The 24482-nt window shown below is 39.8% G+C and overlaps 1 protein-coding gene across 2 annotated transcripts in view; it reads left to right on the plus strand.

Annotated features, from left to right (window-relative positions):
- The window catches only part of COL4A3 (collagen type IV alpha 3 chain), a 139704-nt gene that overhangs the window by 88143 nt on the left and 27079 nt on the right, over nt 1-24482 (plus strand). For both annotated transcript variants that reach the window (XM_067027015.1, XM_059055412.2), the window contains 13 exons: nt 2972-3064; nt 3570-3665; nt 10328-10398; nt 11218-11403; nt 13354-13522; nt 15607-15699; nt 16308-16409; nt 18277-18374; nt 18941-19091; nt 19453-19566; nt 20536-20703; nt 21947-22036; nt 22723-22857. In XM_067027015.1, coding sequence (XP_066883116.1) covers nt 2972-3064; nt 3570-3665; nt 10328-10398; nt 11218-11403; nt 13354-13522; nt 15607-15699; nt 16308-16409; nt 18277-18374; nt 18941-19091; nt 19453-19566; nt 20536-20703; nt 21947-22036; nt 22723-22857 — 1566 coding nt within the window. The remainder of the gene's footprint in view (nt 1-2971; nt 3065-3569; nt 3666-10327; nt 10399-11217; nt 11404-13353; nt 13523-15606; nt 15700-16307; nt 16410-18276; nt 18375-18940; nt 19092-19452; nt 19567-20535; nt 20704-21946; nt 22037-22722; nt 22858-24482) is intronic.

Here is a 24482-nt window from a genome sequence, read left to right on the forward strand (position 1 = left end):
ATCACAGCCTAAACAAACAAACAAACAAACAAACAAATAAATAAATAAAAGCTTTCCTTTAGGCTAACAACAATCTAAGAAATTATCCTCTTAATAGAAGACAATGTCTAAGAACAAGCTGTTAAACTATGGAGTGGATCTATGTGGAAAACTAAGCAAAACAAGACTCAGCAAAAATACTTTACTGGGGCTTCCCTGGTGGCGCAGTGGTTGAGAGTCCGCCTGCCGATGCAGGGGACACGGGTTCGTGCCCCGGTCCGGGAAGATCCCACATGCCGCGGAGCCGCTGGGCCCGTGAGCCATGGCCGCTGAGCCTGCGCGTCCGGAGCCTGTGCCCCGCAACGGGAGAGGCCACAACTGTGAGAGGCCCGCGTACCGCAAAAAAAAAAAAAAAAAAAAAAAAAAAAAAAAATATATATATATATATATATATATATACTTTACTGTATAGCAGGGATTTGAACAGCTTCTAGCCCTCCAAGTCTTTTTCCAGGTGTAGGTTTTGTGTCCTCGTTTTATCGATGACAAGCCTGACATGCACAGCTCACGAAGCTCAGGAACGTTCAAATCAGGATCTGGCCCACAGGACACCTGCAGTAGTACAGCTCCCTCTCCAAAGGCACCGTGTTCCCTCACCCTTCAGAGACTGTTCTTGTTTCTTATCCTTTCTTCTCTAAGCAATACCTATCTGTCCTTCCTGTTGGAGCTTCAAAGTCCTGCAGAAAGTTTTCACTGAGCCCACCTACCTCTTATAACACTCAAGTTTATCCTGATCATAGAATTTTCCACATTGCTTGTCTGAGTCAGTTCCCCCTATAAGACTCAAAGCTCTTTGAGGTCAGGGAGTGTCTCATTTACTCTTTGAAGCCCAGCATACAGCATGGGGGCTGGAACATTGTAGGTACTCAAATATTGGTTGAATTCAATATGAAATGAATATGAAAATGTATAAGTATCTACAAATGTATAAATGTAAAAGTGTACGAGCCTACGTTAAGTATAAAAGTGCCATAATATTTTACTTTTTTTCTATTTTTTAAATTCAGTTTATTTTATTGAAGTATAATTGATGTACAAATTATATTAGTTTCAGGGGTACAACATACTGATTCAATATTTGTAGATATTATGAAATGATCATCACAGTGTCTAGTTAGTGTCTGTCACCATACGTAGTTACAATTTTTCTCTTGTGACGAGAACTTCTAAGACCTATTCTCTTAGCAACTTTCAAATATGCAATACAGTATTATTAACTATAGTTACCATGCTGTATATTTCATCCCTATGATGTATTTGTTTTATAAGTGGAAGTAGATTTTACTGTTCAGAGATAACTACCCATTCAACTTAAAGACATAGATAACTGGATCACAAATAAGCATTCTTTTCATAATGGAACAGACGTAATATAACACATACATATTCCATCCAAATTAAATGTTTCCACTGTTACCTGTTGCTCTGAAATTTGGGGAAGCTATAGGTACTGTTTGTACATATTTAGTTTCATCAGCATTGCCTTCAACCTGTATTGGAAATGGAAAGACCAATAATTAGATCATAGAACACAGCAATTTGAGAGAATTAACTATTGACTGTACCATTATAATAGCAGATGTATGTGGAAGACTGGGAACAGCTTTCTTGAAAAACTGCTTTAAGAATGTCAAACTTGGGGCTTCCCTGGTGGCGCAGTGGTTGAGAGCCTGCCAGCCGATGCAGGGGACGCGGGTTCGCGCCCCGGTCCGGGAAGATCCCACATGCCCCGGAGCGGCAAAAAAAAAAAAGAATGTCAAACTCTACCATATGATCCAATAATCCCACTCCTGGGCATATATCCAGAAAAGATGAAAACTCTAATTAAAAAAGATACACACACCCCAGTTTTCATAGCAGCACTATTTACAGTAGTTAAGACATGAAAGCAACCTAAATGTCCATTGACAGATGAATGGATAAAGAAGATATGGTGTGTATATATATATATATATATATATATATATATATATATAAATATATAAAATGGAATATTACTCAGCCATAAAAAATAATTCAATAATGCCATTTGCAGCAATATGGATGGACCTAGAGATTATCATACAAGTGAAGTAAGTCAGATAGAGAAAGACAAATATCATATGATATCACTTATATGTGAAATCTAAAAAAATGATACAAATGAACTTATTTATAAAACACAAGCAGACTCACAGACATAGAAAACAAACTTACAGTTACCAAAGGGGAAAGGAGGGGGTGAGGGATGAATTGGGAATTTGGGATTCACAGATACACACTACCATATAGAAAACAGATAAACAACAATGACCTACTGTATAGCACAGGGAACTATATTCAATATCTTGTAATAACTTATAATGGAAAAGAATCTGAAGAATATATATATACATATATATGTAAAACTGAATAACTTTGCTATACACCTGAAATATTGTAAATCACCTATACTTCAATTAAAAAAAATTTTTTAAAAGAATGACAAACTCTGTAGATGTGAATAAGCAATGGGGAGAAAACAGATGATGCCCAAGTCAGAATCCATTTTTTACACTCGGTATAGAGGAGACATCTACAGTCTGTCAGGAAAATACAATGTATCGGAAATACACAGAAGAATGAGATCTGACCTTTTGCCTAAAGATGCTAAAGGGATAGTCTTGGAATAATTGAAAACAACTGAATGAGATAGCATGAGTTGATCATGTGCCAATAAATACCATCTACTGAGCTTTCAAAGAACCAGTGCTTCCTTATTAAAAATATCACATGTGTAATGTGAAAGGAAAAGCTGGTCAGTCTTTTCAGTTGTGGACAACCTTCACAAGACTCAGCTTCCAACACAGAGATGGGGAAATGCATATAGAATAAAGACATTACTAAAACACTTGCTAATTGAAGAAAATACTTAAAGAAATAAAGAACTAGCTTTGGTGTTTTCTCTTTGTAGGTGGTATTGTTTTTCGCAGAGGTCCACCTGGAGACAGTGGACTTCCAGGCCATACAGGGTCTCCAGGAATCCCAGGAGTCGATGGGCCCAAAGGTTGGTTCAATCAGTGGTGTTTCTCTACTAGCATAAGCCATTCTCATCATCTTTATTATCACTGATTTTATATTTCCCTGAGACAACAATGACCCCAAAATAGCAGACAGTCAGAGACGGCTTCTTTTCCAAAAGGATTACCTAATGGTATTTATTTATCTGGAAATAAATCATTTATTTAGCACCTGTGCAATAAATCATTGGCTCTTCCTAGAATGTGGGTTGTAGCCTGCACTCAAGGAGAGAAACACTGAAATAGTAAATATTTAATACTAGGCTCTTGGGATTTCCTCTCTCAGAATGCAAAAAATAAGCTCAGATAAAGTAAGCAGATGTAATAGATGAATGATGTTTTTATTAATGTGTACAATGTCCTAAATGATTTTCACTACATGAAAAAAATTTTTAGACGTAACAAGTGATCGTGTGGTTGGAAAATATCTGTCCTTTCTTTGTAAGGACTCGGCATGGGTTTGTGAGTGATGCAAGTGTGTTCTCATTGCAGGGGAGCCAGGCCTTTTGTGCACACAGTGTCCTTGGGTCCCAGGGCCTCCAGGGCCCCCAGGATTGCCGGGGTTCGATGGCGTAAAAGGATTCCCAGGTACAGACCATTTGCACACAAGTATCTTTTCAAGTACTGAAAGGGTCAATTCATTGGGCAGGAAAAAAAGGCATCAGGCTGCTAGATGTCAGGATGCGGTTTATGTGAATTTGGAGGGAGACTTTCAAAAACACACTCTGTTAACATAAATAAGCCAAAAATCCCATAAAAGCTGGCATTTCCCCTTATTCCATCTTAGTTGCTGAACTCTAGCAAACCACTGTGTTATCCAGGAATTGTAAACTCACATTTCTACAGGGGACCAGCTGGCAGCTCGGAGGAGTGAAGCAGCCATACCAAACACACACCACTTTTTTCTTCCATAAAGAAATAAGCCCCTGGGACTTCCCTGGCAGTCCAGTGGTTAAGACTCTGGGCTTCCACTGCAGGGCGTGAGGGTTCGATCCCTGGTTGGGGAATTAAGATCCTGCAGGCTGAGAGACGTGGCCAAAAAAAAAAAAAGATGAAAGAAACTCTCTCCCATTCTTTTTTTTTTTTTTTTTTTTAATGTACATTTATTTTTATTTTTTTTAACATCTTTATTGGAGTATAATTGTTTTACAATAGTGTGTTAGTTTTTCCTTTACAACAAACTGAATCAGTTATACATATACATATGTTCCCATATCTCTTCCCTCTTGCATCACCCTCTCTCCCACCCTCCCTATCCCACCCCTCTAGGTGGTCACAAAGCACAGAGGTGATCTCCCTGTGCTATGCAGCAGCTTCCCACTAGCTATCTAATTTACATTTGATAGTGTATATATGTCCCTGCCACTCTCTCACTTCGTCACAGCCCACCCTTCCCCCTCCCCATATCCTCAAGTCCATGCTCGAGTAAGTCTGTGTTTTATTCCCGTCCTACCACTAATCTCTTCATGACATTTTTTTCCCTTAGAGTCCATATATATGTGTTAGCATACGGTATTTGTTTTTCTCCTTCTGACTTACTTCACTCTGTATGACAGACTCCAGGTCCGTCCACCTCATTATAAATAACTCAGTTTCATTTCTTTTTATGGCTGAGTAATATTCCATTGTATATATGTGCCACATCTTCTTTATCCATTCATCTGTTGATGGACACTTAGGTTGCTTCCATGTCCTGGCTATTGTAAATAGAGCTGCAATGAACATTTTGGTACATGAGTCTTTCTGAATTATGGTTTTCTCAGGGTATATGCCCAGTAGTGGGATTGCTGGGTCGTATGGTAGTTCTATTTGTAGTTTTTGAAGGAACCTCCATACTGTTCTCCATAGCGGCTGTATCAATTTACATTCCCACCAGCAGTGCAAGAGGGTTCCCTTTTCTCCACACACTCTCCAGCATTTATTGTTTCTAGAGTTTTTGATGATGGCCAATCTGACCGGTGTGAGATGATATCTCATTGTAGTTTTGATTTGCATTTCTCTAATGATTAATGAGGTTGAGCATTCTTTCATGTGTTTGTTGGCAATCTGTACATCTTCTTTGGAGAAATGTCTATCTAGTTCTTCTGCCCATTTTTGGATTGGGTTGTTTGTTTTTTTGTTATTGAGCTGCATGAGTTGCTTATAAATTTTGGAAATTAATCCTTTGTCAGTTGCTTCATTTGTAAATATTTTCTCCCATTCTGAGGGTTGTCTTTTGGTCTTGTTTATCTCCCATTCTTTTTTTCAAGAGACATGACCCTTCTCAGTCTAATTTTTCATGTCCCCCCTTTTGATCTCATCATGGGGACATGCACTATTTCACATTCTTTTTTTTTAACATCTTGATTGGAGTATAATTGCTTTACAATGGTGTTTTAGTTTCTGCTTTACAACAAAGTGAATCAGTTATACATATACATATGTCCCCATATCTCCTCCCTCTTGCGTCTCCGTCCCACCCTCCCTATCTCACCCCTCTAGGTGGTCACAAAGCACTGAGTTGATCACCCTGTGTCATGCGGCTGCTTCCCACTAGCTATCCACCCTACATTTGGTAGTGTATATATGTCCATGCCACTCTCTCACTTCGTCACAGCTTACCCTTCCCCCTCCCCATATCCTCAAGTCCATACTCAAGTAGGTCTGTGTTTTATTCCCATCCTACCCCTAGGCTCTTCATGACATTTTTTTTCTTAGATTCCATATATATGTGTTAGAATACGGTATTTGTTTTTCTCCTTCTCACTTACTTCACTCTGTATGACAGACTCCAGGTCCATCCACCTCACTACAAATAACTCAATTTCGTTTCTTTTTATGGCTGAGTAATATTCCATTGTATATATGTGACACATCTTCTTTATCCATTCATCCCTTGATGGTAACTTAGGTTGCTTCCATGTCCTGGCTATTGTAAATAGAGCTGCAATGAACACTTTGGTACATAACTCTTTTTGAATTATGGTTTTCTCAGGGTATATGCCCAGTAATGGGATTGCTGGGTCATATGGTAGTTCTATTTGTAGTTTTTTAAGGAACCTCCATAGTGGCTGTATCAATTTACATTCCCACCAACAGTGCAAGAGAGTTCCCTTTTCTCCACACCCTCTCCAGCATTTATTGTTTTTAGATTTTTTGATGATGGCCATTCTGACTAGTGTGAGATGATATCTCATTGTAGTTTTGATTTGCATTTCTCTAATGATTAATGATGTTGAGCATTCTTTCATGTGTTTGTTGGCAATCTGTATATCTTCTTTGGAGAAATGTCTATGTAGGTCTTCTGTGCATTTTTGGATTGGGTTGTTTGGTTTTTTTTGTTATTGAGCTGCATGAGCTGCTTGTAAATTTTAGAGATTAATCCTTTGTCAGTTGCTTCATTTGCAAATATTTTCTCCCATTCTGAGGGTTGTCTTTTGGTCTTGTTTATGGTGTCCTTTGCTGTACAAAAGCTTTTAAGTTTCATTAGGTCCCATTTGTTTATTTTTGTTTTTATTTCCATTTCTCTAGGGGGTGGGTCAAAAAGGATCTTGCTGTGATTTATGTCATAGAGTGTTCTGCCTATGTTTACTTCTAAGAGTTTGATAGTGTCTGGCCTTACATTTAGGTCTTTAACCCATTTGGTGTTTATTTTTGTGTATGGTGTTAGGGAGTGTTCTAATTTCATACTTTTACATGTACCTGTCCATTTTTCCCAGCACCACTTATTGAAGAGGCTGTCTTTTCTCCACTGTATATTCTTGCCTCTTTTATCAAAGATAAGGTGACCATATATGTGTGGATTTATCTCTGGGCTTTCTATCCTGTTCCACTGATCTATATTTCTGTTTTTGTGCCAGTACCATACTGTCTTGATTACTGTAGCGTTGTAGTATAGTTTGAAGGCAGGGAGCCTGATTCCTCCAGCTCCATTTCTCGTTCTCAAGATTGCTTTGGATATTCAGGGTCTTTTTGTTTCCATACAAATTGTGAAATGTTTTGTTCTAGTTCTGTAAAAAATGCCAGTGGTAGTTTGATAGGGATTGCATTGAATCTGTAGATTGCTTTGGGTAGTAGAGTCATTTTCACAATGTTGATTCTTCCATCACATTATTCTTAACCATACAAGCACGATAACAAAGTCCACCAATGGCCCCAGTGCCGGGGAAGATAAGGAGAGGTGAGAACTGCAGTAAACTGAAGGGGCTACGCAGTAAATGAGAAGGTGCCATAAGGCACTCAACTCCAGCCTGTTGTTACTTGGCAGCCTTTTAGGCTCTGTGCTAATAAATCTTCGAATTTTTCCTGGGAAGAATAAAATTGGGATTTTTTACCTGAAATCTTGTGTTTTAAAAAAATATTAGCCATCAACTTTTGAAGGAAAAAACATTTCATAGGCCAATATCCTGAGGACTAAACAAAACATATGTCATTTCCCTTGTCGACCTCTGTGCCAGACCAGGACTCTCCACCTCAGCACTGTTGCTCCAGGCTGTCTCTACCTCTGCTCTCCTACCTTCCCCTTCCCTGGTCATAGAAATGACCATGCACAAAGCCTTGAAGTTGAAAAAGCCTCTGTTTTATTAGTTGGGTTCCTCTGCCCCTGTGCCACTCTGCTGGCTACCCAGGGCCTTCACGTGGTATCACACACCATCTAGGTTCTGCCATTAGCACCTTGGTATATAGACACCATCCTCAAATGATTTTTCATTAACTAATAAGAGCTCTCAAGTTACAGAGCCCTTGCTCAGTGTGCTAGGCATGGTTCTAGATGTCTTCTGTGCCTGCATCCCTTATTCCTCATGTCAACCCTAGAGCTAAGTGTCACATTAACCCCATTTAACAGATGAGGAAGCTGAGGTATCAGATGACATAGCTAATAAGTGATAGAGCCTGACTCCAGTCCAGACACTCTCCTCTGGAGACATGCTCCCACCTTCTACACTGGCACCCCTTGATTGCTGTACCAGGCACTGCCCTTTGAGCCAAGTTAATCCAAAGCTCTACCCTTGGAGCTAAGAGCTAAAAGCTCTACCTTTGGAGATAAGAGCATGTTTGCATGTTACCACCATCCAGTAGACATTTGCATTGACACAGGGTCTTCGGGGAGGCTTGATCTCAGTCCAAAGAAGAAAGGCTCATGATGGCAGCTACGAGCACTGTGGCCAGCCAGTAGAGGACGTGCATTAGGGCATGGATCCTTTGTCACCCTCAAATCCTACCCACTTCTTTTGTGTGTGTGTGTGTGTGTGTGTGTGTGGTACGCGGGCCTCTCACTGTTGCGGCCTCTCCCCTTGCGGAGCACAGGCTCCGGATGCGCAGGCTCAGCGGCCACGGCTCACGGGCCCAGCCGCTCCGCGGCACGTGGGATCCTCCCGGACCGGGGCACGAACCCGTCTCCCCTGCATCGGCAGGCGGACTCTCTACCACTGCGCCACCAGGGAAGCCCTATCCAGTAGTTTTTGATGCAATTAAGCAGAAATGTCGTCTGTAATTTTTTTTTTTTTTTTTGCGTTACGCGGGCCTCTCACTGTCGTGGCCTCTCCCGTTGCGGAGCACAGGCTCCGGACGCGCAGGCCCAGCGACCACGGCTCACGGGCCCAGCCGCTCCGCGGCACGTGGGATCCTCCCGGACCGGGGCACGAACCCGTGTCCCCTGCATTGGCAGGCGGACTCTCAACCACTGCGCCACCAGGGAAGCCCCTACCCACTTCTTCATGAAGGCCTTAGTTACTTTGCAGTCACTGCCCCCTGACTTCCTGAGACAAGCCTGACAGGAAAGGATGGGGCAAAGAACAGGGGGAAGTGTTTTTCATACAGCTCCTATTTGACGCCCAAGTCTCTGGGGGAAATGTTAAAACAAAAACTAAAAGGAAGGGAGGAAGGTAAAGAACGAAAGGAAAGCCATTTTCCTACATCCCCAGAGTGATCTCTGGCCCAAGGCTAGTGATGCAGGCAGGCAGGCAGCTCACTGCTGCTAACCAACCAGTCACACTGCTGTATTTTCCTTGGTTTTCCTACGTTTGAGGTACTACAGGTATAGCTCAAAGAGATATATAGTCAGTAAAACTGTTTGGATTACTATACAAAAAATTCTCCTGACTTAAATCTTGCAAAAAAAAAAAATCTGAATAAACATTTGTTAATAAACTGACCTGAGATCCATCCAAAAGATCCTCTAAAAGATCTCTTTACAGAGATATTTAAATAGAGGAAGTAAATAATAGAGTAAAACGCAATTTGGCAACCGATATACAAAGCCTCAGAAAGATTTGTACCTGTTTGGACCTGCAGTTACACTTTTAACAATTTATTGTAAAGGAAATCATTGAATAAATTTGAACTAAATATCCAGAGGTATTTATCATAGCATTGTTTACAACAAGTTGAATAAGACAATCTAAATGTCTAAAAATAGCTGCTAGCTGAATGAATGATGGTTCACCCATACAATAGGCTACCATGTAGCCATTTAAAGGGAAGCTATAAGTCCATGTTTATTGACATATATGTACAGTATGATTCAAAAAAAGTGTATTATGAGTCCTATGCATTTATGGATATAAAATTTTATGAGTAATGCAAATGAAAATTTTAGCAAATATTGCCTTCTGGTGGTAGATTTATGCGTGATTTTTTTTTGAATTTTATATTATTATTATTTTTTTTTTTTGTGGTACACGGGCCTCTCACTGTTGTGGCCTCTCGCGTTGCGGAGCACAGGCTCCGGACGCGCAGGCTCAGTGGCCACGGCTCATGGGCCCAGCCGCTCCGCGGCACGTGGGATCTTCCCGGACCGGGGCGCGAACCCGCGTCCCCTGCATCGGCAGGCGGATTCTCAACCACTGCGCCACCAGGGAAGCCCTATTTAATTTGTATACAGCAGGTTCTTATTAGTTATCTATTTTATACATATTGGTGTATATATGTCAATCCCAGTCTCCCAATTCATCACACCACCACCGCCCCCGTATGCGTGATTTTTATTCTCTTCTTCCTGTATAATTTTTTTTTACAATGGACATCCATTACTTTTATCATTAGAAGAAATAAATATCTCCTTAAAATTATAAAGACGAATTTTAGGAAGCTAAAATTTAAGAGTTCTTGTTTATTCCAGTTATGTACTCCCATTCTTACCTTGCACTGTGTGTTTTAATAAAGAAATTTTCTTTCTTCCGAAGAAAACATCCTATTTTCTTCACGTACTGCGTTACCCTGGCTATTCAGAGTTTGTGTTCAATGTATACTTAATAATTTACTGCTTTCAGGAGGTCAAGGGGCAGCTGGCATTAAAGGAAGCCCAGGGTCCCCAGGAAGCGCTGGCCTTCCAGGATTTCCGGTAAGATTTCATGGTTTTAAAGCTTTATGTAGTTTCCATTTGGAAAATGGAAATATGGTTGCACCCCATATAGGTTGTCAGTTTGGTGCCTGGCAAGGAGCACTTAATAGTAAAGCACTTAGTAGATACTTGTTGCTTGAATGAATAAATGAATGATGTGTGAAAGAATAAGTGAATGAATGAATGAAGTTATAATCATTTCAAATGGTATCAGAGACAGAAAGCTGATCAGTGGCTGCCCGGGGCTGAGGTTGGGAATAGGGATGGACTGCAAATAGATTTGAGGGAATTTGGAGGAGTGGTGGAGACGTCTTAACACTGGATTGTGGTGATCGTGGCATGAATGTGTAAATCTACTAAAAATCATTGAATTGTATTCTTACAAAAGGTTCATTTTATAATATTTTATATTTGTTTATATTCATTTTATAATATGTAAATTATACATCAAAAAAGTTGTTAAAAAATTAAAATCAGAAAGTTATACTTGGATAAATATATTTAAATCAAATTATCCATAGATGCATACTGAAATGTACCAATATTCTAACATAATCTGAATTATGATGAAGGTTGTATCACATTGAATTATATTATTGTATACATATTGCATTGAATTGCACTAATTGAATTTTTTTTATAGTTTTGGAAGAAAAAATAAAGCCAAAAAGCTTGAAATTTCACTTGTGGGCCAAAGAAAGGGTCTGGGAAAAAAATTCATGTTCATTAAAATTGAAAAGTTCTTATTGACTTTTTTTAATATTGACACAAGAACTGTGTACCCAAATGCAAGGCAGACTCATTTTTGTACCACCCTAGGGATTCCCAGGTGCTCAGGGTCACCCAGGACTTAAAGGAGAAAAAGGTGAAGAAGCATCTCAGCCAGAGGGACAAGTGGGTGCCCCAGGGGATCCAGGGCTCCGAGGACATCCTGGAAGAAAGGGCTTGGATGGAATTCCTGGAACTCCGGGGGTAAAAGGATTACCAGGACCTAAGGGAGAACCGGTTGGTATCTAGCAACTTTTTTCAAATTACCCTCCCTCTGAATGAAGGGCTCTAAAGTTAAGACATCAGATGATTTCTTTTCAAAAAATTGTTGGCCATTCAGCACAGTTCATCCCTCTAACTGCAGGACGAGGCATCTTCAAACGAGCAGTAATAACCCGAACAAATATTTATATTATTTGGACAAAATAAATAGCACTCCATGGTTTTTTTAGCCCATAGAAAATTCTACATTGATAATGACCTTGTTTCATATACAAGTTACAATTCCACATTTGTATCAAATGAGTCTATAGGGAAGTTCAGAAAATGATTAATAATGGAAGGTTTTAGTCAACATTTTGGAGACAACGTTCATTCTTTTAAGTAAAAATAAATGCATAAGAGGACAGAATATTTAGGGTTTTGTCATTTGGGTAAATGTTTTGTCATTTACCATATTTAAGTTTATATAATTCTGTCTCTTTTCATGGGATGGAATCTCTTACATGTTCAAGTGAGAGGTTCCTACCAGGATCTTTTTTTTTTTTAAACATCTTTATTGGAGTATAATTGCTTTAAAATGGTGTGTTAGTTTCTGCTTTATAACACCAGGAATCAGCTATACATATACATATATCCCCATATCTCCTCCCTCTTGTGTCTCCCTCCCACCCTCCCTATCCCACCCCTCTAGGTGGACACACATCACCGAGCTGATCTCCCTGTGCTATGCGGCTGCTTCCCACTAGCTATCTAGTTTACATTTGGTAGTGTATATAAGTCCATGCCACTCTCTCACTTCGTCCCCAGAATCTATTTTTAAACCTCATAGAGGCAGAGGCTGAGAACCTATCACATGTATCTAAGAAGTTTGCAAGGCATGCTGCCCAGCCTGTTTTATGAAATACCAGTTTCTCCCAGGGTTAATCAGTGTCGTCCAATACAAAGGGTTCCACGTCAAGCAGAGAAACTTGTCAAACAAACTTAAAGAGTCAGTCACAGACCCTTCAATATGAGAATATGAATAGTGACTCCCCAGGTTGTGGATATGATATGCAGACTTTCCTAAACCTTTTAACTACAAAACGCTTTTTGAGTGGAAGCAGCTAGCAGGCCCAATGTTTCAGACTCTCTTTGGCAAACTGTCACCTGCCCCTCCAGAGTGGCAGTTATGCTTAAAGAGGGCTGGAGTCCGGGAACTCTTTTGGTCTAGTATCAAGACAGTTCATATGATGCTTCCATTTGCATCACCCTCATTTTTTTTTTTTTTATTAGTTCTGGTAAAGAAGTCCCAGAAAGTAAGAGAAAATCAAGGAACTGATTTGAGTCTTACACCCTGCAATTATAAAAGAAAGATTACTCAGTCCCCCATTGACACTAACAATGAAAAATCCAGTCAAATTTATTATCTGGGGCCATGTTGGAGAAGAAGGGGAACTTCGATTATTTTGTCAAATTCGACTTCTTTAAAATAAACAACTAATTTTCAAAGTGACAGACTCTGAAATTAACAACAAATAAGATATTTTATAAGAAAAAAATTACTATAGTTAGAATATCTCCTTGATAATGAAACTACCTGGTGAAAAACCAATCAAATTAAATTTTGCTGTACTTGTTTTATTTTAGAAATGTGACAGTAACATGAATGTCACCTCTAATGCCATTTGGGTTGTTGGCCAATTTGAGCTAAGTTTTGGGGGCTGTTGTCATATGTGGCATCCCATTGTAGGACACCTCAAGTGGGACTCAACAGAGTTAATGAAATGTTGCTGGATTCCAAAGGGCAAAGCAGCAGACATCATTCAGTGCTCTTATTTTAGGAACAATGCCCTTCAAGTAACAACTGCTTTTTAATTCAAGATCTTCTCCATGACAGCCTAACTGGTATTCATATTCATGGTGAGGTTGGCCTGTGTAAAGGGATACTGGATGAATCACTATCCAAACATATTTCTATTGATACAGGCCCTGAGTGGGGAGAAGGGGGACCAGGGTCTTCCGGGGGATCCTGGCATCCCTGGGTCCCCAGGACCTGCAGGACCGGCTGGACCATCAGACTATGGACCTTGGGGAGAGCCTGGTCCAAAGGGCACCCAAGGACTTCCTGGAGCCCCTGGACCACCTGGAGAAGCCGGTTGGTTAGTTTTCTTTCCAGTCCTGTTTTCCTGTGGAGTGGGTTGATGGTTCTTAGTGCTGGTGAAACTCCCTCAAGACTCATGAATGTATAGAAACATGCTTCTAGTAAATAGACCATGTCAACTTGTAGGCACTGGGAAGTAACATGTAGGATATGGTAGAGATAATCCTCTTTTTCCCTGTTACTGAGCAGTACAGCTGAAATTTCCTAGAAATTGTCTATATCCATTACTGATATAAATACATGGAGTGAATAGATCCTAAGAGATGACTGGAAGTTAGCTACGCTAAACAAAGGGAAGGCAAAACCCTGTAGGATTGATCTTGAGAAACCTCTTCCAGGGCCCACTCATGTTATTGCAAATTTGTTCTTTGTGATTCATAACCTCATAAATGCTTTCTAAATAAAACTTCAAAATATCTAAGACAAATGAAGAAAAGTTGTCTTGATAATAAAGTCCCGTTAATTCTGGGATCCACGTACACTGAACGTAGTGGCGGGATTCAGGACGGATCTCATCCTCAATGTTTCTCCGTGGTGGAGAACATGGCGAAAGATGAGAATTTGACGTCACTGACAGTGTTAAACAAATAATGCTACCATGGTCGTTTTTTACGTTTAAAATCACTTTAGAGACCCAAAAAACCACTGGTCTCCAAATCTTTGTAGAGCATCCCTCACCAGGAATAAAATTTTGAGTGCAGTATCCCTCGTAGTATTCACATACAGGTGACCCTCAGATAACGCGGGAGTTAGGATGGGCAACCCTCTACGTGTATAACTTAGAGTCAGCCCTCCTATGTGTGGTTCCTCCCTATCTGTGGTCCATGTCGTACTCCAGTATTTACTGTTGAAAAAATCCGCGAATGAGTGAACCCTCGTGGTTCAAACTCGTGTTGTTCAAGGGTCACCAGTATATTATAAATTGTATGTATGCATGCATTTCTGTCCACACACCTATGTAAAGCTTATTTTGTGATTATTCATACATGTGTATTTTTTTCTGCACCTTACCTTTGAGGCTGCTGTTCGAATCCAGGGATTAGCAAACCATGGCAGACCGCAGTCTCAATCCAGCCCACCTCCTACTCATGTATAGTTCCCAAGCTAAGAATGGTTTTTATATTTTAAAATGATTGGAAAAAAAACCTTTTGAACAATATTCTGTGACATGTAAAAATTATATAAAATTCAAGTTTCAGTGTCTACATAGTTGTACTGGCACACAGCTATGCTCATTTATTTACAGATTGTTCCTGGCTAGGATAACAGAGTTGAGTAATTGCAACAGAGAACCACCTGGGCCATAAAGTCTAAATTATTTACTATCTGGTCCTTTACTAAAAAAGTTTACTCAGCCCTCTCCTAATCCATCTTCAAATCTTCTTCTTTTCTCTCTAAATGTGAATTTTTAGTGAAGGACTCCACTGTCATAAAATATATTATTACCAAATTTTCTCCATCACATTCCTGTAAACTTATTCTTTCTATAAATATATGAATATACGGACAATACTGATCATTAACATGTTTTTAATATTGGCCACTGTGGTCAGAATGCTATCTCAAATCTTTACCAGTGACGCAGGCATTATTTTCTCGACACATGAGGAACTTATGTTAAAAAGCGTGCCCAAGCTCACAGACCTTACAAAGAGCAGGGCCAAGATTCAAGCCCAGATCAACTTGTTAGGCCTCACTTCATGTTTTGTCCAATAAACCATACTTCCTTCCTGTGAAAACTAGTCATCCAATAAATAAATATCCTACTAGTATTCACCAGCAGTTAGGCTGAATTCCATATTATCAATATTTTTAAAAATAGGCTCTCTTTTAATAGACCAGCATGTTGGGCTCTTAATTAAAACAAGGCTTAGACAATAGTAGATGCTTCCATATATTTGTCAGTGGAATTTCTATGAGCTGGTCATCTTTAAGCCAGTTTTGAAGCCTAGGGAAGCAGATTATTTTTTATATTCCTTAGGGTATGTTTTATGAACCCCTTATAATTGCGTTTTTCCCTTCTGAAGAAAGAAAAGCTTCAATATGCACGCCAATCTTATGATGCAAATTTTCTTAAGGTCCTAAGGGAGAAATCGGTGTTTTGACACCAGTTCCAGGGCCCCCGGGACCTCCTGGGCCCACAGGCCGTGCTGGCCCCCAAGGTCCGCCTGGTGAGTACCCCTTTGCCACATCTGGTACATGGCATCACATGGCACCCTGGCTCTCCTAGTTATAACTCTCCCATTTTAAGGAAAGCATATAGTCACTGGCTCCAAGAAAAGGGTGCAGGCCAGAAGGGACAAGCCAACAGACAGGAGACTTGCTGTTGACCTTTGAGGTTATCCAGATTATTCCTGTGAGTACTTCTGATTCCAAAACAGAATCTATACAATTACTTAAGAGGAATTGGAATGCAGAAAAATCTCCATGGATTTTTTTGGTGGAGGAGCAAGGAATGTGGACTGGTGTTTAATCAGGACAGTTCCCACAGCTTCTTCATTTGAAAACTTAACTCTTTGCCAACATCATCTAAAACTTAACTTTGCATTGATGGAGGGAGACGTATAGTTCAAGATATCGAGAATATTTCTTTTAGGAGTTAAATTGTATTTTCAAAATTATTTGCACCTCCTAATGATTAGCTCATTGCTTAGAAATGAGGAGGAAGGTGGGGTTATTATTTCTTAATTTCCAAAAAGATCTGGGATGACCCGGAAACGTTTTGTTTTAAGGCAAGATAAAGGGAAGGTGCTGATGTAAATGTATGCATGTTTTTAAGGTATCCCTGGATCCACAGGAAAATGTGATCTGGGTCTTCCTGGGCCTGATGGTGAACCAGGAATTCCAGGAATCGGATTCCCTGGGCCTCCTGGACCTAAGGGTAAATTTTTTAAAAATTTTAAACATACGGTTCTTTGTGGATATTTATAAAATATAAACATGTGTAATGAATAATGTAGGAAATATCCATTAAATCCTTTAAAATGATGTTTTCCACCAGTCTTAAATGGGAAAAAAACCTTACAATAATTTTTGCGAAAAAGAGAGAATTCACATTGATTTATGCAATCTCATCGCAGTCATATTTTTTAAAGTACATGGAAAAAACCGTGAGGAAATTCACTAAAATGGTAATAGTGATTCTTCTTGATTGTGGGATTATGAGGAATTTATTCTTCTTAATAAATGCCTGTACTTTGTACATTTACACATTTCTTCACCTTATACGTTTCTTTTCTAATAAAAAAAAAAAGGACTGTTAAATCACAGATAGCTGATCTCCCTATATACTCCCAAATAAGTTATGGAAGTTATTTTCCTTTAGGGAAAAATGCTGTTTCTCAACAAAGCAGGAAAACACTCCAAAGAAATCCAGATGCTAAGAACTCAAACAGTAACCTGAGGCTCCCTGCTGACAAATACATCAAAGTCCTGTCCAGGATGACATATGTAATCTTGGTCCCTGGAATGTCCCATAGAACTTCAGATTTTATGATAATTTCATGTTTGTTTCAATATTGTTTAAAGTGCTTATCCAAATGTAATCCATTTTTTTGGTGCTTCCTCTCTTACATTAATATGTCAGCAATGTTTATCACACATCAGTTCTGCCCAAATATAGGAATACCGATCTCAATTTATGAGTATCTGAAATAAAAAACATAATCACATTTCTCACATGGTCCCAAGAATGGCTTTGACTCCAGTTTCTTAGATTTCTTCCCAGTGATCTTGAAGTAATGCAACCTGGCCCATGTTGCACCCAAGTGCTTTGTGGACCCTGCCTTGAGAAATTGCATCCTAGCTTGTAACCCTATGGATTTGCCTTCTGGAAGGAGACTGTAAACTATGGGAAACAGAGCTAGCATAAGGGCTTCTTGAAAGTGGAGATTCAGAATTTCCCAGTTGAGCCTAATGAATCCCATGAAATAACTGTGAATTTAAAATTGGTCAAATCAGGGACTTCCCTGGTCGTCCAGTGGGTAAGACTCTGTGCTTCCAGTGCAGGGGGCCAGGGTTCTATCCCTTGTCGGGGAACTAGATCCCACATGCATGCCGCAACTAAGAAGCCGACATGCCACAACTATGAGCCCACATGCCACAACGAAGGTCCCACGTGCCGCAACTAAGACCTGACACAGCTAAAATAAATAAATAAATGAAATTGATCAAATTAGGGGCACAAAGGAACTCTCTGAACGTAGCCTTGCTCTACCAGGCTTTCCTCTTTTGAACCACAGACCAGAGAAAAAGATGTGTGTTAATTCCTTTCTCAACCCTCCTATTATAAATGCGTAAAAGAGAAGTTAATGTTCAGTGGCTATTATAGAGCTTTAGGAAGTAATTCTCTTGAGCGACCCATGTTAAGAAAGGCTACCTGGATGATGGCAATGCTTTATATCTCGATCTGGGTCATGCTTGCATAGATATATAGACACATTTACAAATTCATTTGGCTGTACACAGTGTGCAAAATATACTTTTTAAAAAAGGCACCCAAATTGTCAATCGGTATCAGTGGTTTCAAGAATTGCTCAAACAGACTTTAGTGGTGCTAAACCACAAGAATGGAGAAGGTAATTTTTTAAACTGGGAACCAGTGTAATCTGATTTGGAATTGACTTTTTTTAAGTGCTAATTTAGTGGTTGGCATTCTCATCATTTAAACTTTCATAAAAATATCTAAGAGCTACTGTTCAGAATCTTTTAAGACCTGTCTTACAACCTTTGTTATTTTTTCTCTGTAGGAGACCAAGGTTTTCCAGGAACAAAAGGATCACCAGGCTGTCCTGGAGAAATGGGAAAGCCAGGGTTACCTGGAAAGCCAGGCCTCCCAGGAGTCAAGGTCTTTGAGAATTAAAATTCAGACTGATATTGGGGAGGGGAGGGGGGGGGCAATTACAGTCAGCCAGTCAGGATGCTTTGTGTGTAGAAATGGTCAATATATTTGTAGATGATGAAGACGCCGACTTTTTTAAAAGTTTCTCTGAACCATCGCTCCCCTTTAGAAAGGAGAATAGAAGGTGTAAGAAGACCACTTTGCCTCTCTATTTCTTCCTTAATCTTCAGAAACATTCAGAGTACTTAAAATGGGAAAACTCTAGAAACAGACGTGGATATCTATGAGAAAAACTATCAAAAGGAGAGACATCTAGACTGTTTACAGAAAATTCCACGGTCTTCTTAAAAAGTGGAGGCTATGAAGAATTACTAAGCACAGTTTTATTTAAAAAGTCAGCAACTACAATTGAAAAAGGAAAGTGGATAGAATAGTGGCAACTGTGCATAAGGGACATAGAACCTCCATCATGGAGTTGTTATTTTCAAGTAAATAGCCCTAAAGACCGGTCGATAGTCAATACGGATTTGAAAGCATGATACAGGAAAACCATCGTAATTTCTGTGCTATAGGGAGAACCAGGACTAGCCATGCCTGGAGAACCAGGAACACCAGGTTTGCCAGGAGAAAGAGGCAACTCTGGGGAAAGTGGAGAAATTGGACCCCCTGGACTTCCAGGTCTCCCTGGAATTCCAGGAACTGGAGGGCTTGATGGACCACGAGGTAAAACAGCAAGTGTGATTACTTTTCTCCACTGTGAACTCATCTAAAATGCTGCAAATTGAATGTGTAGGTGCTCTAGGGGTGAAGAACTCTTCTCAAACTTCTAGCTCAATAAATTGAACGTGCGAGGCTTAATTAACTTTCCATTCAAATTTCCATTCCATTGCTGCCCTCACTTTGTTCCCTCTTTCTTCCTTTCTTCCTTCTTTCCTTTTTAATGAGTATCCTCTATATAAGACATATCAATGGTATTAAATATAAGTTCGATTCAGGGGGGAAAATTATAAGAGAATGACTGGGATAGCAATACTAGGACCTTGGGTTTTGGCACCCAATTGTATTCTTGGACTCTATTTTGCAGGGGATCCAGGGCAGCCTGGACGACCTGGAGAAAGAGGCCCCCCAGGAAGGTGCAAAGAAAGTCTCAGTGGAGCTCAAGGACTTCCAGGCTTAAATGGATTGAAAGGACAACAAGGTAGGGGGAGGCCCTTGAAACCAGTCACCAGGTGGGCAGATGACCTGGGACTCCTGCTCTGAGTTTTGCTGCTTAATATGAGAACTATACGGTAACAAGTCCTGACCACTGTTCAGTGGGAAAAGTGATTTCAGAAACAAAAACCTGTTGTCATGAATTTGTTGCAGTGAATACCAACTACAGAGTAAGAGACCTGAAGTTACTACAGTAAAATTGGTTTGTGTCTTGTATGCACGAAAATATGAACAATGAATATATATACAGATGTATATTTACATATATATATAAACTCAAACAAGTTTTATCTTTAATACGTTCATAGATATATTAAAGTGGTAAATGTATCCTTATTATTGAAACATAGTGAATGTATGCAAAGTTACAAACTAAAATACATAGTTGGTTGCTTTACTAGCAACATAAAAGAAAGGGTATGAAAGTAAATCTAAATTATGAAGGCTAGGCGGTCATGGAAAACTTACTATCTTTTTCGCTCCTCTCAACCAGATCTGTGAACTGTTTCTGGGAAAAAAATCCTTTAGAACTCGCCTATTATACTTCGTAAATGTTCACAAACAAAATTTTGGCCAAGAAGTTAATTGCTGTAGTTGTGCTGTTATTGTTTCTAGAAGCATCTGGTGGCTTGCCGCCACGTCAGTGGCTCTGTATGAATTCTGCCAGTAAAAGGCAGCGCCACGGTCAGAAAGTGCATTCCCAAAATGTGCCTGCAGGACTAGAACATAAATCTAAATCCTACACTCTCATGACTCCATGAATCATTGAAACACAGAATGTTAAATCCAGAAGGGATCTTAGAATTTTACAAAAGCGGACCTAAATCTATCAATTAGAAAAGTGTGTGGTTTGCCCACAATCACAGAGCTAAATATTTACAGCCATAAAATATATCTGGAGTTGGTGTGGAAAGCAGTCATGTGTTCATTCATTCATTCATTCATTCATATATAGGCAGAAGAGGCGAAACGGGGCCAAAGGGAGACCCAGGTATTCCAGGCTTGGATAGGTCAGGATTTCCTGGAGAACCCGGACCACCAGGAATGCCGGGTCATCAAGGGGAGATGGGACCACCTGGTACAAAAGGATATCCAGGAAATCCAGGATTTTTAGGGCCACCAGGTACCCTTTATGTGCTTTTGTTTTTCTTCTTCTCTGTTCTTCCACCTATTCCTTTTAAGGTAGCTGTGTAAACTAGAGACAGGTATAGGCTTTTGACTCTAAGCTTCTCTTTCATTTAGTATAAGTTTTTCTTCTGAATTATTTGCAAGGAGCCAGCCAGAGGGCTGGGAACTGGTGGTAGTGGGATGGTCAAATTTCACAATTACCCACAGTATGACTATTTTTGCTGTGTAATCTTGTTAATATATTACTAGTGAAATATATTTGCTAGTATTTTGTTGAAATTTTTTGCATCCATATTTATAAGGGATACTTACTGGTCTGTTTTCTTGTCGTGTCTTTGTCTGGTTTTGGTATCAGGGTAATGCTGTCTTATTGAACAAGATGGGAAGTGTTTCCTCCTCTTGTATTTTCTAGAAGAGTTTGTGAAGAATTGATATTCTTTAAATATTTGATAAAGTTCACCAGTGAAGTCAGCTGGGGCTGGGCTTTTCTTTGAGAGAAGTTGTAAAATTACTAATTCAATCTCTTTGCTTCTTATAGATCTATTCAGATTTTCTATTTCTTCTTGAGTCAATTTTGGTAATCTGTGCCTCTTCTAAGAATTTGATTTTCTGGCCTGTCACTGTTTATAGTATTCCCTTATAATTCTTTTTATTTCATCACTTTTTATGGTTTATATGTTTGGGGGAGAATATTTCAATAGTCTTCTCATGGCATAAGGACCTCACTGATCTCTCCTCTAGAGGAGAGTCCAGAATAAGAACTCAAATCTGCTAATTAACCTTTCATCTACATTATTGAGCTACTATTATATGCCATCACGTTCCAGGCCCTAGAGACACACTGGTGGATAAGACTCCATCTCGAACAACGGGGAACACAGTAACAAACACATTTAAGAACTAAGTTCATCTAGCGACAAATGCTATGAAGAAAGTAAAATAAGGGAATATAACAAAGTTATTGATCAAGGGTTGGGAGGAGGGAATGATCCAAAACTTCGGCATATTTTCTCCTCATCCACAAGTGTGATTTGCTACCAACTTCCACATGCATGATGTAAAAAGAGACCATTTACTGACCCAGCTCCTAGACGAGTGCGATTATTTTCCTGTTTAGAGAAACCATTTTTTCAACACTCTTTCTCTCTTTCTAAGTATAATTCATTTTATTTTATGGAGTATTTCGCTTTTCTCATTCTTTACAGCACGTGCTGCCTTGTGTTAATTTGTTTCCATAGGTGGAAAAGGAATGATTGGGATGATGGGGGTTCCCGGAAACGTTGGCCCTCCGGGGCCTCCTGGGAAGCCAGGCACCCTGGGACAGAGGGGTAAGTGATAGAAAATCTTTCCAGCTATCAGGAGGAATGAACAATGTTCATTTCATTAGCAGAAAAATAAATTGAATTTTATTCTTTTAGGAGAAGGTAGTTCTTTTTTTTTTTTTTTAAATCTCCTTTCTTTTTTTTTTTTTTTAATTAATTAATTATTTATTTGGGGCTGTGTTGGGTCTTTGTTTCTGTGCGAGGGCTTTCTCTAGTTGTGGCAAGCAGGGGCCACTCTTCATCGCGGTGCGCAGGCCTCACACCATCGCGGCCTCTCTTGTTGCGGAGCACAGGCTCCAGACGCGCAGGCTCAGTAGTTGTGGCTCACGGGCCCAGTTGCTCCGCGGCATGTGGGATCCTCCCAGACCAGGGCCTGAACCCGTGTCCCCTGCACTAGCAGGCAGATTCTCAACCACTGCGCCACCAGGGAAGCCCGAGAAGGTAGTTCTGAGAAAACCTTATATTTGATTTTGCAGTTTTCTGTATTCCTTTGTCCCTTTTGAAGAGTCATATTTTATCCCTGACAGGTTTAGACCACTCCCCTCATGTGGCTGCTTGTTTGGGGACAACTATTTGTCAAGTTCTCAGCCCTGTTAACCTTTTTTGGTTTATTTGTCTTGTTTTGTTTTATGGTAAAGCACTGTCAACTTTTAAAGAATTAAGGAACTGATGTCCTTACGCCTGTCTCTTAGGGAGCTTTGGAATTCCAGGAGTAAAAGGCGAGAGAGGATCCCCAGGTGCCAAAGGGGAACAAGGAGATAAAGGAACTCCAGGGCCTCCTGGAATATTCCACTTAGTCGGGGACAAAGGGGAACCAGGACTCAAAGGTACAAACGTTCTTACATTTTTCGTTCGTTTGGTTTTTTTTTTTAAACATCTTTATTGGAGTATAATTGCTTTACAATGGTGTGTTAGTTTCTGCTTTACAACAAAGTGAATCAGTTATACATACACATATGTTCCCATGTCCCTTCCCTCTTGCGTCTCCCTCCCTCCCACCCTCCCCATCCCACCCCTCTAGGTGGTCACAAAGCACCGAGCTGATCTCCCTGTTCTGTGCGGCTGCTTCCCACTAGCTAGCTATTTTACATTTGGTAGTGTGTATACGTCCCTGCCACTCTCTCACTTCTTCACAGCTTACCCTTCCCCCTCCCCATGTCCTCAAGGCCATTCTCTGCATCTGCGTCTTTATTCCTGTCCTGGCCCTAGGTTCTACAAAACCATTTTTTGTTTGTTTGCTTGTTTGTTTTAGATTCCATATATATGTGTTAGCATACAGTATTTGTTTTTCTCCTTCTGACTTACTTCACTCTGTGTGACAGACTCCAGGTCCATCCACCTCACTACAAATAATTCAGTTTCGTTTCTTTTTATGGCTGAGTAATAACATCAGAGCTGATTCTGGGACTAAGAAATTATCCAGGAAAATCCCTTTGGTTGACATATGAGGACAGTGAGGACCAGGATTGAATCTCCCACCCAAGGTCACAAAGCCAGTTGGTGCCTGAGCTGGACTAGAACTGGGTTTTGTGTGCCTTGAACAGCAATATGTTGCCTGCTTAAATCGTAACTTTTAATTTCTAAGTTAATTCTGCATTTTGGTCTGCTGTCTTTAATTTTTCACTAGCCAGTCTTTAAATTCTAAGCCTCAAAGCCCCCTTTCGCCAAGTATGGTGAAAATTAAACCTTTAGAAAATTCCCCATAAAAAACTTCCCTGGCTGGAATAGGAACCTTCACCACAAATTCTACTCTATTCTATCAGCTGCCAGGGTGAATTTTTCTGATTGCATCTAAAAACTGCTTCTTATATTCAGAATCCTTTGGAGAATAATTACTAAAGAGAAAATACGTTTTGATTACAAATCAATGCCTTAAAAATGCTGTTAAGTGTTAGCTATAGCTGTTAAGCTCAAATTCAAACCCATTCAAATTATTGCAAGTTATTTAAGCACTTTGTATGACAGGTTTTTTTATATGATCAGTACAGCCAATATCAAATCAAAATTTAAGAAGGTTTGCCTTGCGGTCTTCCTGATCCAATTTAACCCCAAGTAACTTTAATAAAACAAAGGATTTCTGGGTAAAATTAAATGTTTGCAGATCAAACTTATATAGCAGGGAAGAATAAAAGAAAAATGTGTTTGTAGTTGCAAAACCCTATCAAGTTTTGAATAATTTGTAATCAACTTGGAGAAGTTAGATTGTAAGATTTGCTTTAAAAATTCTGGATAGAGTTCTGTAAACCAGGCTGGCAAGACTGAATAGGTGTCTCTCCCAGAATTAGGAAGGACTTCACAGAGGTGACATTGGAGCAGGGTCCTGGAGAGCGATTGAATCCAACTAATTTGCTAACTTAGAAAAGGATAATCAGGGACTTCCCTGGTGGTCCAGTGGTTAAGAATCCAATCTGCCTTCCAACGCAGGGGATGCGGGTTTGATACCTGGTCGAGG

The sequence above is a fragment of the Kogia breviceps genome, chromosome 2 (assembly GCF_026419965.1).
Source record: "Kogia breviceps isolate mKogBre1 chromosome 2, mKogBre1 haplotype 1, whole genome shotgun sequence".
NCBI lineage: Eukaryota > Metazoa > Chordata > Mammalia > Artiodactyla > Physeteridae > Kogia > Kogia breviceps.